The following is a 14,370-nucleotide window of genomic DNA, read 5'->3' as shown; positions in this document are numbered from 1 at the left end:
GGGCCAACGACTCGCCACCCACAGTCGGCGATGGAACTAGCTGACTGTACCGGGACGCTGGTATCCAAAGCCACTCAGTCTTGGATGGGTTGAGTCGGAGTCTGTTCCTCCCCATCCAGACCCGTACGGCCTCAAGGCACCGGGACATCACTTCGACGGCTTCATTGGGGTGGTTCGGGGTGGAAATATATAGCTGAGTGTCATCAGCATAAAGATGACAACTCACCCCTAAAACCATGGATGATCTCCCCCAGTGGCTTCATATAGATGTTGAACAGAAGAGGCGAGAGAACCGACCCTTGTGGCACGTGAGGTGCCTTGCGGCCGATCTCTGCCCTCCTGCCAACACCGTCTGCGAACGGTTGGAGAGATAGGAGGAGAATCACCGAAAAACGGTGCCCCCCACTCCCAAACCCCCCAACCGCCGCAGCAAGATACCATGGTCGATGGTATCAAAAGCCGCTGATAGATCTAATAGGACCAGGACAGAGGAGCAACCCCTGTCCCGAGCCCTCCAGAGATCATCTACCAATGCGACCAAAGTCGTCTCCATGCTGTACCCAGGTCTGAAGCCGGATTGGAACGGGTCCAGATAGACAGTTTCCTCCAGGTACCGGGGAAGCTGCCGTGCCACCACACTCTCAACAACCTTCGCCACAAAACGAAGGTTGGAGACAGGACGATAATTAGCTAACACAGCTGGATCCAGGGAAGGCTTCTTGAGGAGAGGCCTCCATTGAGGATATTGACCTTCCATTGAAGAGACCTTTCAGAGGAAGGTCAATATCCAATGAGCGAATGGAGGATTTTAGAAGTAAACCATTGGTTTAAGAGATGGTGCCATTGAGAGAACTTTGAATTCCTAGGTCACATCTATATTATTTACAAGAAGGGCTTCTGGCAAGGCTGCACTTTACAAGAACCAGGAAGAATCTTTTTGGAAAATGACTGGTTTAGTTTATCAACAGGGCTTTAATCTAAAACTGAAGGGGAAGAATAACCAATTTGTAGGATCTTTAGGAGGGAGTCCCAAGCAAAAATTCTCAGACAATCAATCAAAAAATTAATTAGGGAGTGGTGGGAAGGAAGGGGAACTTGGATACAATACAGGAGACGTAGAAAGCAAATGCAGAGTCAGCAATAAAGGACTCAGATGCCTGTTCACTGTTGCTCAGAAGTTTGAGGATCAAACAGAGTTAGCTTGTCCATGAGGACAGGAATAATATAGTTATCATTACTGATAATGATAACTGGTGGGATGAAGCTGCTGGAATGTATTTTTCGAAGGATATAAACTGTTTAAAAGAAACAGACCTAAGAAAAGAGGACATGGAGTTCCACACACCTCTTTTGTTAGGTCTTAATTTCTTACTTGCATAAGAAATCACTACACCTCTACAGATATTCATAAAACCAAGGATGAAAGCCTCTTTGAAGGCATGTGGGTTGATATAAAAGGGGAGGAAATAGCATTGCTGTAAGTATATACCAGAGGACACCCAAACAGACAGAGGAAATGCTGATCTGTAAGCTACAGTTTGCATGAAGTAAACCAAAATAGTAATGGAGGACTTTAACTACCCGGACATCAGCTGGGAGACAAAGAATTGTTTGTTTTGTTTTGAAGTTCAATTGACACGTTCTAACTAACCTTTCCTCATCTTTATCTTTAATTGTAAGCCTGTTTAAAGGGTATTTTAAAGGTATTTTGTAAGTTCATGACAAGTAACTATGCTGAGAAGTGTCAGATTGTCTTCCCCTGGTATTATAGGCATTGCAAGAATAATGATTGGACTAAGTTAGGTTCATCCCTATCTGGTTTTTTCACCTGAATCAGCCACATTGGAAAGTTGCTTTGCAGCAATCCAGAAAATGAAGCCTACAGACTTATTTTGTTTCAACACTATTTATTGTTTAATAAGTATTCATCTGCAATGTTATCACCAATTACAGTAACATATGGTTGGTTGCCTTTGACATTGATCCAAAATCAAGTCACAGTATGTCACTAGCAGTTATAAAGCACAGCATTTTTTTCTGGTTGTTGAACCATTGACAGTATGTGACTTAGTCATCAGTATGTTAGCATATACTATACAATATGCATCTTGTATTTGTAAGGGAATTATTTTATACAAACATAGTTTTACACAGACACAATCTGCTAATATACTTCTGTGTAAAATATGGAAGAAATTAATATTTCTCTAGTCCTGAAACAAGAATTTCAAATCCTAGATTATTTCTTATATCTTTTATTGGATTCTTGAATTAAAAAAATATATCATGCATGTTACAAAGACTTCTACCAAAATAGAAAACTGCATCACAATATGCAAGTTTATTTTCCCCAAAATCTGTGACATAAAAGGGAGCAACGTGGTATATTCAAGACTTATTCATGCCAGACTATTGTGGGGCTTAACACCTCACTTCCCTAAATAAGGAATACTTACAATGGGTTTTGGATTATAGTTTCCATAGCCTGTTATTAGTCAGAAAGAGTGAATTGAAAACAGAGAATACACATTTGCCTATTTCCATCTTATAGTAAGTAATTACATGTGCTAGTATGTATTTTGGAATCATTTGCAGCATGCTAGCAATCCTGTAATAAAAAATGTGAAATCTCCTTGACAAAAAAATTGATAAAAAGACATTTCTCAAAAAATAAAAATTGAGAACAGTAGTAAAGAAATATCTATTTTGACAGATGCTTATATACTTTGCTTATAACTGACTACACAGAAATGAAAGACACAGGCTTAAAAAATAGTTCAAGTTTTTTCTAACTAAGATATTATAATGCTTCATGGGGAATTGTCTTTCTTTAAAATTCATTTTCTGTAATTGAGGTATTTGAATTTATTCTAAGTGATGAGTGTGATTTTGACTAATATTGATAGCTTTCATCAACAGGAGTATATATATTTTTGTTATAAAACGACTTTTTTTTAAACCTACAATCCACCAAAGAAAGCAAAACGACCAAATCAATCATCTTTCATTCAGATTCTACCTGTAAAATAAGTATGCCATATGCATTAAAGCTTAATATCACAACCTTGAATTAGTATTAGAAGGATTAATTATAACCATGAATAAGTTGGAAAATATTGCCAGCAGTTGGAGCTACAATAATAAACAAGCATTTTATTTCCTTGAAGAGCTTTTTTAAAATTATGAAATCTGTCTGCATTATGTTTATAGAAGGCTATTAAAAGGATTATTTAGTGGTAGTGGAATGACCAGACTTAAACTAATGATCTCCAAATATATATCTATATCTCCAAACAGTACCAGATATCTACAAACCAAAAGGTAACCCATTTTAAAAAATGACTGATTCTGTGTGACTATATTAATTAACCAAAGTACTTTTATAAGGTTGTCTTGAACACAAGGGGTATAGTAATATATGTATTACTCTAGCAAAAAATATAGCGAATGATACAGTTAATCAGTACACCAGAATCATAAGCATAGGCAATAAAAAGAATTCAATAGAGCTCTTACTGATATTGTAGTGGGAAAATGAATTGTCTGTAGAATAGAATAGAATAGAATAGAATAGAATTGAATTGAATTGAATTGAATTGAATTTTTATTGGCCAAGTGTGGTTGGATGCACAAGGAATTTGTCTTGGTGTATATGCTCTCAGTGTATATAAAAGAAAAGATACGTTTATCAAGAATCATAAGGTACAACACTTAATGATAGTCATAGGGTACAAATAAGCAATCAGGAAACAATCAATATCAATATAAATTGTGAGGATACAAGCAACAAAGTTACAGTCATACCAGTCATAAGTGGAAGGAGATGGGTGACGGGAACGATGAGAAGATTAATAGTAGTGCAGACTTAGTAAATAGTTTGACTATAGAACCAGGAGTGAAATCTAAAAATTTTCCCTACCAGTTCTGTGGGCATGGCTTAATTGGTGGGCGTGGCTTGGTGGTCAGGTGACCGGGTGGGCTTGGCCAATAGCAATAAATAATAAAAATAATAAACAAAGTACACAAAACAATAAGAGGTATCAAAAACCAACTTTCACACTTTATACACACACAACACAACACAACTGACTCACACACAATGTAAAGGAGCTGCACCTCACCCAAAATGGCCCCTGCAACAAGCAGAAACCTCACACAGCCACAAAAAGCCCAAAAATCAACTTTCACACTTTACGCACACACAACACAACTGACACACACACACACACACACACACACACACACAATGCCACATACGGCCTTTGTGAAATTTTGTGTGCTTGTGTAGTTAGAGTGAAAGACTACAGAAACATACCAAATCTCAGAAAGCTGCACAAATATTTTATTTTATTATTTTATTTTATTTTATTTATATAACTGAATTTTTAGCTACTCTGAAATTGGCTATAGTACTAATCATAGTTGTGAGCAACTTGGTACATTTATTTAGGATCTCTAACAAGCATGTGCAAAATATTGGATTCATTAACTTTCATAGAGGACAAAATGGCTTGGTTAGCTTGCCTAGCACTTAGCATAGGAGTATAAAACTCATGATAGTGATCACTGGTAGTGATCAGTGCTATCATCCTTTGCAGCTGACCATCTTGTCTGGAGTTGCTGAGAGTGCTGCTAGGAGAACCACAAGTTCCCACTCAAGCTTTTGAACTGCTATGTTATCTGTAACTATTCTAACCTAAAAATTAAAAAGATGAAAAAAAGAAAAACAATATCTTTCAAAAATGTAGAAAAAGGTGATCATTAATGAACTAGCAAAGGCTGATAATTATGTGATTCAAAGAAGAATATTTATTAGTATACTAATAATGACAATTGCAAAAAACTCTGAAAAAATAATATGAATTCTGAGAGAATTCAGGCATGGGCATGAGAAGGAATTGCACCGATCGCTTGGATGACTATGTAGCAGGATTTGGAAGGGAGAAATTGAACTACAGGTAGTCCTCAACTTACAACCACAATTGAGCCCAAAATTTATGTTGCTAAGTGAGAAATTTGTTAGATGAGTTTTGCCCCATTTTATGATTTTTCTTGCTACATTTGTTAACTGAATCACTGCAGTTGTTAAATTAGTAACAGGGTTGTTACGTGAATCTGGGTTCCCCATTGACTTTGCTTGTCAGAAGGTCACAAAAGGAGATCACATGACCTCAGGATTCTGCAACCATCATAATTGTGAGCCAGTTGTCAAGTATCCGAACGTAAATCAGTTGACCAAAGGGAGGCTGCAACGGTCATAAGTGTGAAAAATGGTCATAAGTCCTTTTTCCCAGTGCCGTTCTAACTTCAAACGGTCACTAAGTGAACTGTTGTAAGTTAGGAACTACCTGTACACTTGTTCTAACCTTAACCCTCCTGGAACTTTAGCTGAGACTGTTGTTAGGAGAATCTTTGCCAGATTGGTATTTGCTATTCATTGTTGCTGTAGGTAATTGCTGTATTTAAAAGACACACATGATTAGTATATTGGAGTTTTTTGGGCAAAAGTGTATCATAGCTACTTTGCAACAATGCATTTGAATTCTCCCACTTTTTTTCTTTGTATTCAGAGTGCCTATCGAGTTTTCACCAATAGCACCTGCTTGAAACATATGATTCTGAAAATCCGCAGAGATGCTCGGAATTTTGAACGGTATCAGCATAATAGGGACCTAGTAAATTTCATCAACATGTTCGCTGATACAAGGTTGGAGCTCCCGCGAGGATGGGAAATCAAAACCGATCAACAAGGCAAGGTACAAGAATGAAATGAAATTGGTATTTAATTCTGTGTAAAAAAAAATTATACATACATACATACATACGGCTTCTCTTCATTCATTATTTTATTCATAAATATATACCTTAAAATAATTATCTGTATTGTTTTTCTTGGTCTGTATAATGTAAGTAGTCCTTCAGTCTACTTTCAGTACATTAGTCACACTGTATTTAACCATTTAATTTCTTAAACTAAAAAAATCAGGTTAGAAATCATGTTAAAATCTATATTACCAACTCGGTAGCTATCTTAATATTATTTCTGATTCTTCATATTCTTCTGTTGCAGTCTTTCTTTGTTGATCACAACAGTCGTGCTACCACTTTCATTGACCCCAGAATTCCACTTCAGAATGGCCGTCTACCCAATCATTTGACCCACAGGCAGCATCTTCAGAGACTCCGTAGTTACAGCGCTGGAGAGGTACATAAATATGAGCTTTAGAACCTAAGAATTTCTTCAGATTCATTTTAGTAAAAGCAAATGCTAATTTTTAGCATGAGCTTTAAATAGCACTGATATATGACTTTTTCTAAAGGAATTATAACTATTTATTTGCTTATCTCTGGGAAATTAATCTGCATATTAATAGCAGTTTGCATGGGTTTATATAGCCTGACCAGCTTATATAGTTGTTAGATTTACATTTGTAAAAAACCCAGGACATTGGAAATAATATTTGTTACAACATTTGCATACTGCTGATTCTATGTGGATTCTTGATGGATTGCATCAAATTCCTATAATCATAAAAGTAATTTTTAAAAGACATATTCTACAAACATACAATAAAGCTTCAATTTAGCTCAGTTATATCAAATGGGAAATTCTGCCTGGAATAGCTCCACTTTGACTTGATATTACCTTCCTAATGTCCATTATGTATGATGCCTTTCTGAATTTTTGGGAATGAAGTCTTTTATACAGTGTATAACTCAGAGGTGAAATCTAAAAATTTTCCTTACTGGTTCTGTGGGCGTGGCTTAATTGGTGGGCATGGCTTGGTGGTCAGGTGACTGGGTGGGCGTGGTCAATAACAATAAATAACAAAAATAATAAACAAAGTACACAAAACAATAAAAGGTACCAAAAACCAACTTTCACACTTTACACACACGCACAATACAACACAACGACTCACACACAATGTAAAAGTAGCTGCACTTCACCCAAAATAGCCCCTGCAACAAACAGGAACCTCACACAGCCACAAAAAGCTCAAAGACCAACTTTCATACTTTACACACACAACACAACACAATACAACTGACACACACACAATATAAAAGCAGCTGCACTTCACCCAAAATGGCCCCTGCAACAAGCAGGAACCTCACACAGCCACAAAAAGCTCAAAAACCAACTTTCACACTTTACACACACACAACACAACACAACTGACTTACACATACACAAAATGTACATGCAGCTTTGTGAAATTTTGTGTGTTAGAGTGAAACACTACAGAAACACACCAAATCTCAGAAAGTTGCACAAATATTTTATTTTATTATTTTATTTTATTTATATTTTTTAGATCAGGGGTCTCCAAACTTAGTAAATTTAAGGTTTGTGGACTTCAACTCCCAGAGCTTTGGTGGCTGAGGAACTCTGGGAGTTGAAGTCCACAAGCCTTAAAGTTACTAAGGTTGGAGACCCCTGTTTTAGATAAAAGCAGCTAAATTTAAAACTTCCTTAACTTTAAATTGCTGTCTTAAAAAAAAAACTCCTTAAAAAAACCCCAATTAACTATTTTTAAAGCTCCCCCAACACACAGTTACTTACCCAATTGGAGGTAGGCAGATTGAGTTGCTCACCGAGGAGATGGATTGCAGGCAGGCAGATTCAGTTGCTAGCTGATGCAATTGATTGCAGCAGCCAAAGCAAAGCAAGGCTTAGCGAGCCTGAAACAAGCAGCAATTAGGCAAGTGGCGACAGGCAATTGGGTGGGCATGGGTGGGGACTGTTGTAAGAGCTTGTAAAAAAATGATTTTAAAAGCTTGTGATGATCAGGCAACTCAGCTGGGATCACCCGAGGAAAAAAATCTTTTAAAAGGCTCCTCTGACGATCCCAACTGAAGTTGCCTGATTGCCAGAACCTCTTAAAGGGATTTTTTGGAATAACCTCTTCAACCGAAGAGCTTGTAGAAAACATGCTTTTTAAAGGTTTTGGCAATCAGGCAACTCAGCTGGGATCACCAGAGGAGCCTTTCAAAAGATTTTTTTTTACAACCTCTTTGGCCGAAGAGGTTGTTAAAAAAAAGACTTTAAAGGGTTCTGACGATCCCAGCTGAGCCACACGATCATCAAAGGCTTTTTTTTACTTTTAAAAGCATTTTTTCGGCCGAAGAAAAAATGCTTTTAAAAGTAAAAACAAAACAAAACAAAACCTCTGATGTTCATGTGGCTCAGCTGGGATAGGGGGCGGGGCCAAGGATTTTTGCTACCAGTCCTCTGAACTACCCGCCACCATTGCTACTGGATCAGGCGATCCAGTCCGAACTGGGAGCAGTTCACCCCTGGTATAACTGGAAAAAAGGAATTTCACTTCCCCACCCAGTTTCTCATAGTAGAGGTCCTCTTAAAAACTTAATTGTGAAATTTATTCTTTATAGATGAAGTTAAAATGCCCAGTCCTACAATTATCTAGAGGTCAATTCATATAGAGCTTCATATGTGACCAGGGGTTTGATCAGTAGCCTATTGATAGGCAATTCTGTGCCACATAAGAAATGTTATATTAATCCAATAGGTCTCATCCACTAAAAGACTGCCTACTGCAATTCTATGCTTGATTGTAGCTTAAAGTTTCTACTGGTAGCCTCATATAGAGCACAGGTTTGTTGTCAATCATAGAAATAATGAGATGAGTTATTAATACCATGGCTTCCATCTTCTGATTTTAAATGGGACAATTTACCACAGCTGCCTGGCTCTACCTGCTTCATCCTGGCCCAACGGTCCAGCTGATCCACCATAGGCGTTCTTCCCCAGATGCCCCTCCCCCTCCTCTCCTTCTCCACCACTCCTCCCCTGCCACATGTCCCTGGGCAATTTGCCATGGGACAAATTGCCCTTAGTATTCATATCTTTTCTCTGACCCTTGCTTTCTAAGGCATCTGGGCCTCAATTCAATTTTCTTTCTGCTAGGCACATTTAGTGGTGCCACTATGGCTGAAGTTCATTTCTATACAGATTTATCCAAGAACAGAGAACTGTGAATAGGATCCTGTGTCAGATGCCCCTAATTGGGATTAAAGCAGGGGTGAAATGCTCCTGGTTTGGACCAGATCGGCCAATTGGTAGCAATGGCGGCAGGTGGTTCGGAGAACCAGTAACAAAAATCCCTGCCCCCCCCCCTGCCCAGTTGAGCCACACAATTGTCAGAGCCTTTTTTTTTTTACTTTTTAAAAGGTAAAAAAGCTGAAGCCTGCTAGGCAAAAAATGGGGGGTCTAGGCAAAAAAATTGGGAGGGGGGTTGAGGGGTTCATTTGAGAGAGAGAGAGAGAGAGAGAGATAGAAGGAAGGAAGGAAGGAAGGAAGGAAGGAAGGAAGGAAGGAAGGAAGGAAGGAAGGAAGGAAAAAGGGCGGGAGGGAGGGAGGAAAAAGGAGAGGAAGGAAGGACAAACCTGGCACTAGACGCAGCTTCAGAAGCTGAAGGTCATCTAGTCCAACCCTGCTCCAGCAGGACATTGTTAGTGAGTTTCAGCCTTTTGATCTCCCAGCCACATAGCCATGGCCACCTAATCACATGACCCCTCCACCAAGCCACAGAACCGGTAGGAAAGAAATTTAGATTTCACCACTAGATTGAAGCACTTAGGACCAGTGACAGAAATTCTCAGATCGCTTTGTCTGCAATCTTCTATCTGCCTGGGTGTGTCTCCAAGAGAAGAGGAGGTTCAAGTAGCTGGGCCCGCTCTAGTGCCCCACATAAAAAGGATATTTAGTTATTTATGTATGTAAATTTCATTCTTTCATAAGAAGTATGGAATATAAATAAATAATTGCACTTTCTACCCCACTATCCCTAATCCAGTCATTCTATTCAATACACATGGTAGTTAAAAATCTTATTCTTTAAGATTATTGTATGCAGTCATGCTCACGGAGAAGAGAAATGGTAACTTTCATGCCTACGTCCTAATTCCACTGGAAGATTTTTTTCATGAAATTTCCCAAATCAGTATCAGAGTATAAGATACACCGGAGTATAAGACGCAGCTTAGTTTTTGGGGAGTAAAATAGGAAAAAAAATCTGCCTACCAGGTATTCATCTGACTAGCGTCCTTAGTCTGGTCAGCTTCAGCACCTTAGTTTGCTGGTTTTGAGCGCACACACATACTTTTTATCCCCCGTTTGGGGATAAAAAACAGCTTCTAAAACACAGCTGATCTTTGGAGAGAGAAGAAATGAGAAAAGCAGGCAAAGCTCGGAAGATCGCGTCACTCATTAGGGCTGTAAAACAGCTTCTAAAGCACAGCTGAGAGGGAGCAGCAATGAGAAAAGAAGGCAAAACATGGAGATCGCTCTCATTAGAGCCGGGAAAAAAAACTTCTAAAGCACAGCTGAGAGTCGGAGGGAGCAGGCAAAGCCAGAAGATTGTTTCAATCACTAGCACCTCGTTGGGGCTGAAAAAAAGCTTCTAAAAATCTACATTCGGAGTATAAAACACACCCAAATTTTCAGCCTCTTTTAGAGGGGAAAGTGCATCTTCTACTCTGAAAAATACAGTAGTTTCATTTTTTCAACACTTTTTTAGTTTGCATATTCTGTCTTGGCTATGGTTTTTTATAAATATATATATATATTTTTAAAAAAAATTCAACTTTTTCTTTCAATACAATATAATTATAGGAATTCTTTATTTCAGGCATCAGAAGTCTCTCGAAACAGAGGGGTTTCTTTGTTGACCAGACCAGCCAACAGCCTAGTAGCAGCAATTCGAAATCAGCACCATCATGAATCCTTGCCTCTTGGTATGTATCATAGTTTTGCAGATAATATTTACTAAATTTTCTTAGCCAAAATAAAAGGCTCACTACAATTTCTGCTGTTATTTTTTTATTTAAGAAATATGGCTTCATTTAATGGACAAATGAGTTATTGCAACAGGTTTATCAATCCTCTCTGAGTACAGAACCACAGTAAAGAAAGAATTCATTAATAAGATATAAAACTGCTGCTTCATTGGAAATTGTACCTTCCCATCCTCTTGGCTAGAACTCTTTAGAAACAACATAATTACCAGGTTAACCGGTGCTGTTAAGTATCTAATTTAGATAAATATATCGCATTCATGTATTAATGCCATTTTGTATAAGCAATCTTTGTGGTTTATACTTCACAACACAGCTTATAACATAGGAAAACAAAAACTATTAAATCCATAAAAGCATAGGAAGCACATCTTCAAATATATCATACTTAAAAACAGCATATGACAAGGCAAGGAAAAATGTTAAATAAATTGTTACTTCAGATGGGATGGGATGGGCTTCCTTAGGCGTACACCCTTTTGGAATTTAAAGAGATTTTTTTGTTTGTTTGTTTGTTTTCAGAACAGCAAATCATGGATGTGCTAAAGAATAGGCCCAAAAGCAAGTCTTAGTTTTTTTTCTTAGTAGACCACATGCCTATTTATTCCCACTTGGCTATCTTTGCATAATATAAACCAAAATATTTCAAAAAAGTTGTGGGACAGTTGATGCAACTGCAGGACTTCCAATGTGGCTCTTATAGTAAACTTCTCAAAGTCTGAAAAATAGAATGATACAAAATACTAATGAACATCAGCATACTGTTCCTATATTAGAGAAACAAGCAGCAACCTTCTCCCTTTTGCAAGAAGGTCAAACAGTCCCTGCCTGAAGAAACTTAGTGACAATGGAATGCTAAAGTACACACATCCAATTTTCTTTGCAGACTCTAGAGTCTGGATCCTTTCGAGATCTTATTAACCATATGTATTGAAAGGGAAAAAGGGATTAGGTTTCAGAATCCAGGATATTGGATGTGTGCACTTCAGTAATCAAGTAATAAGTAAACTAATTCAGGCAAAGATTCTTTGATTCTTTTGCTTACTCCAGTTAAGTCTGGGGAATTTGCTCTTTGAAACAATTCGGGGACAGGGTTTGTCTGGAAACAGTGGGGGGTGTTCAGATCAATTATAGTGAAGGAATGTGAAGGAATTCCTGTCCCTGTTATATTTTATAAATGATAAATTCTCTTATTCTGGCTCTGAGAAGTCTGTTACATCTATTACTATGTCTATTAGGTCTCCAGGGACAGGTGAAAGAAAGGATGTTGTAGGAAGGGAGAGAGCTTGATAGAATATCCATAGGCTAGATGAAGGTCAGACATTCTCTGTCCTGCTGCTCAACTAGTACAAGTAGGCAAGCAGGATGAAAGGGGTAGCATGAACAATCCTAAACCCTGAGTGAGTATGCTGTGATAGTATATTGCCTATCATTATGCTATGAATTCTGGTCAGCAGCATATCTGTTTTATGTAAAGTACTGAAGATACTTTTACGAAAAAGCAACTGGATTGTCTTGGGTTTTTTTCATTTGATAACGTTTTGCTTCTCATCCAAGAAGCTTGTTCAGTTCAGTTCTTGATTGAGAAGCGAAACATTTGGAAAAAGCATCCTTGGGACAATACGACCTGGACGATTGAAAATCTCTGTAGACATGTGGCTATGTAAAATATTTCAGTGAGATGCTGTGCAGTTCATGAGAACATAAATGAAATGCCATTGTTTTCAAATTACTAAAACATTTGCATATGAAAAGAGTTGAGCAGCTTTTGGAGCATCACTTGGAAAAGATGCAAACACTTGAAGATTCAGATATGGATACTCTTTTGTACTCAAAACAATGCTTTAAATAGCCTTAATGTTCCATGTTATTTTTACTTATTAGATTGATTTGCTTCTTTCATTTTCACTTATTCAGTATATTACTTTTCCATCAGAAAACCCAGGGTTCTTTATAAAACAAAATTTAAGACAAAAACAATAAAACAGAAGAATGATTTCAAACTGGGATGTTTTTGTGCTTTTTCAGCATACAATGACAAAATAGTCGCATTTCTACGCCAGCCTAATATTTTTGAAATGCTGCAGGAGCGTCAGCCGAGTTTGGCTAGGAACCATGCACTCAGGTACAAACGGTCTATAGCTTAATAACTGAATACTCTGCTGAAGCTAAGATAGGAAAGACCCAAAGTGTGAATAGCATGGAGTTTGTTGGTTACTATAGTCAATAAGAAGCTATGTAGATAGGTAACATATGCTTTGTTCTCATAAAATTCCAGATTAATTTCTTTCTTTTTCAATTAGAAGATTGAAGTGATTGTTTATCTAATGTATAGCTAGACTTCAAGATCCAATCTGTGTTGGCCACAGGGACCAGAAATTTAATCTGCATCAAGGTAGTCCTTAACTTACAACCACAATGGAGCCCAACATTTATGTTGCTAAGTGAGACATTTGTTAAGTGAATTATTGCTGTTGTTAAGTTAGTAACATGGTTGTTAAGTGACTCTGGTTTGCCCATTGACTTTACTTGTCAGAAGGTCATAAAATGTGATTAGAAACTACAATTATCATAAGTATGAACCAGCTGGTAAGCTTCCAAATTTTGATCATGTGACCATGAAGATGCTACAATGTTCATACATGTAAAAAACTGTCAGAACTCACTTTTTTCAGTGCCATTGTAATTTTGAATGGTCATTAAACAAACATCGTAAATTGAGAACTACCTGTAATTCATTTAACAAATGCAGTGATTTGCTTTTAATGACCATGGTAAAAATTGTAGTAAAATCAGGTCTGGTCATATGATGACTGGCTTTATGACTGCATTACAAAGGAAATTCCAGTCCCAATTGTGGCTGTAAATTGAGGACTAGTTGTGAAGCATCTATAGTGAGAACATTGTTGATTAATAATACTAATACTTTACTCCTTTAAAATAGTAGTGGAATAAAAGGGACAACAGAGGATGAGATGGTTAGATAGTATCATCAATGCAATGAACATGAATTTGGGGAAAATTCTCAAATGAAGGAGAGAGGAATCATGTGGGGTTGTGAAAAGTCAGACACAACTTATGACTGAACAACAGAATATTAGGGACTGAAAAATATACAGTAATGTGGTTTTACTTTGTACTGTAGATATATAATAAAGAGCTTATATCAGCAGTATAAATATCAGTTATAACTAGATTAAGAAATTTCTTGACCATAGTGCATAAATATAATTTGGAATGTACAGTGCTTTGAATCAGAAGCTGAAAAGATGCTTTGGAGTAAACATGGATGTGCTTGCCACATCTGTTGGCACCTTCTTGAAAAGGCTCTGTCTCTTCAAGGATTGTACCAATAAATGTTGACAGTATGCTTACATCCACTCTGAAATGCCTTGTTGCATGCTGCAAATTCCTTCTTAATCCAAACATGTATTTTCCTGGGATTGAGCAGCTATTGAGGTAACTCAGGAAAAGATTCCGGTTCTTCAAAGAAACACTAATAGTGTGATAATGCAGATCCATACTCTCTCTGAAGTACATTTTCATCTT

The 14,370-nt window shown here is 37.5% G+C and overlaps 1 protein-coding gene across 3 annotated transcripts in view; it reads left to right on the top strand.

Moving 5' to 3' along the window:
• HECW1 (HECT, C2 and WW domain containing E3 ubiquitin protein ligase 1) overlaps positions 1-14,370 on the top strand; it is a 249,520-nt gene that overhangs the window by 198,918 nt on the left and 36,232 nt on the right. For all 3 annotated transcript variants that reach the window (XM_058183258.1, XM_058183260.1, XM_058183259.1), the window contains 4 exons: positions 5,571-5,756; positions 6,071-6,205; positions 10,656-10,761; positions 12,850-12,946. In XM_058183258.1, the coding sequence (XP_058039241.1) occupies positions 5,571-5,756; positions 6,071-6,205; positions 10,656-10,761; positions 12,850-12,946 (524 nt within the window). The remainder of the gene's footprint in view (positions 1-5,570; positions 5,757-6,070; positions 6,206-10,655; positions 10,762-12,849; positions 12,947-14,370) is intronic.

Source organism: Ahaetulla prasina, chromosome 4, assembly GCF_028640845.1.
Source record: "Ahaetulla prasina isolate Xishuangbanna chromosome 4, ASM2864084v1, whole genome shotgun sequence".
Lineage (NCBI taxonomy): Eukaryota > Metazoa > Chordata > Lepidosauria > Squamata > Colubridae > Ahaetulla > Ahaetulla prasina.
Note: the sequence above shows the minus strand (reverse complement) of the source record. Positions and strands in the feature narration are given on the sequence as shown.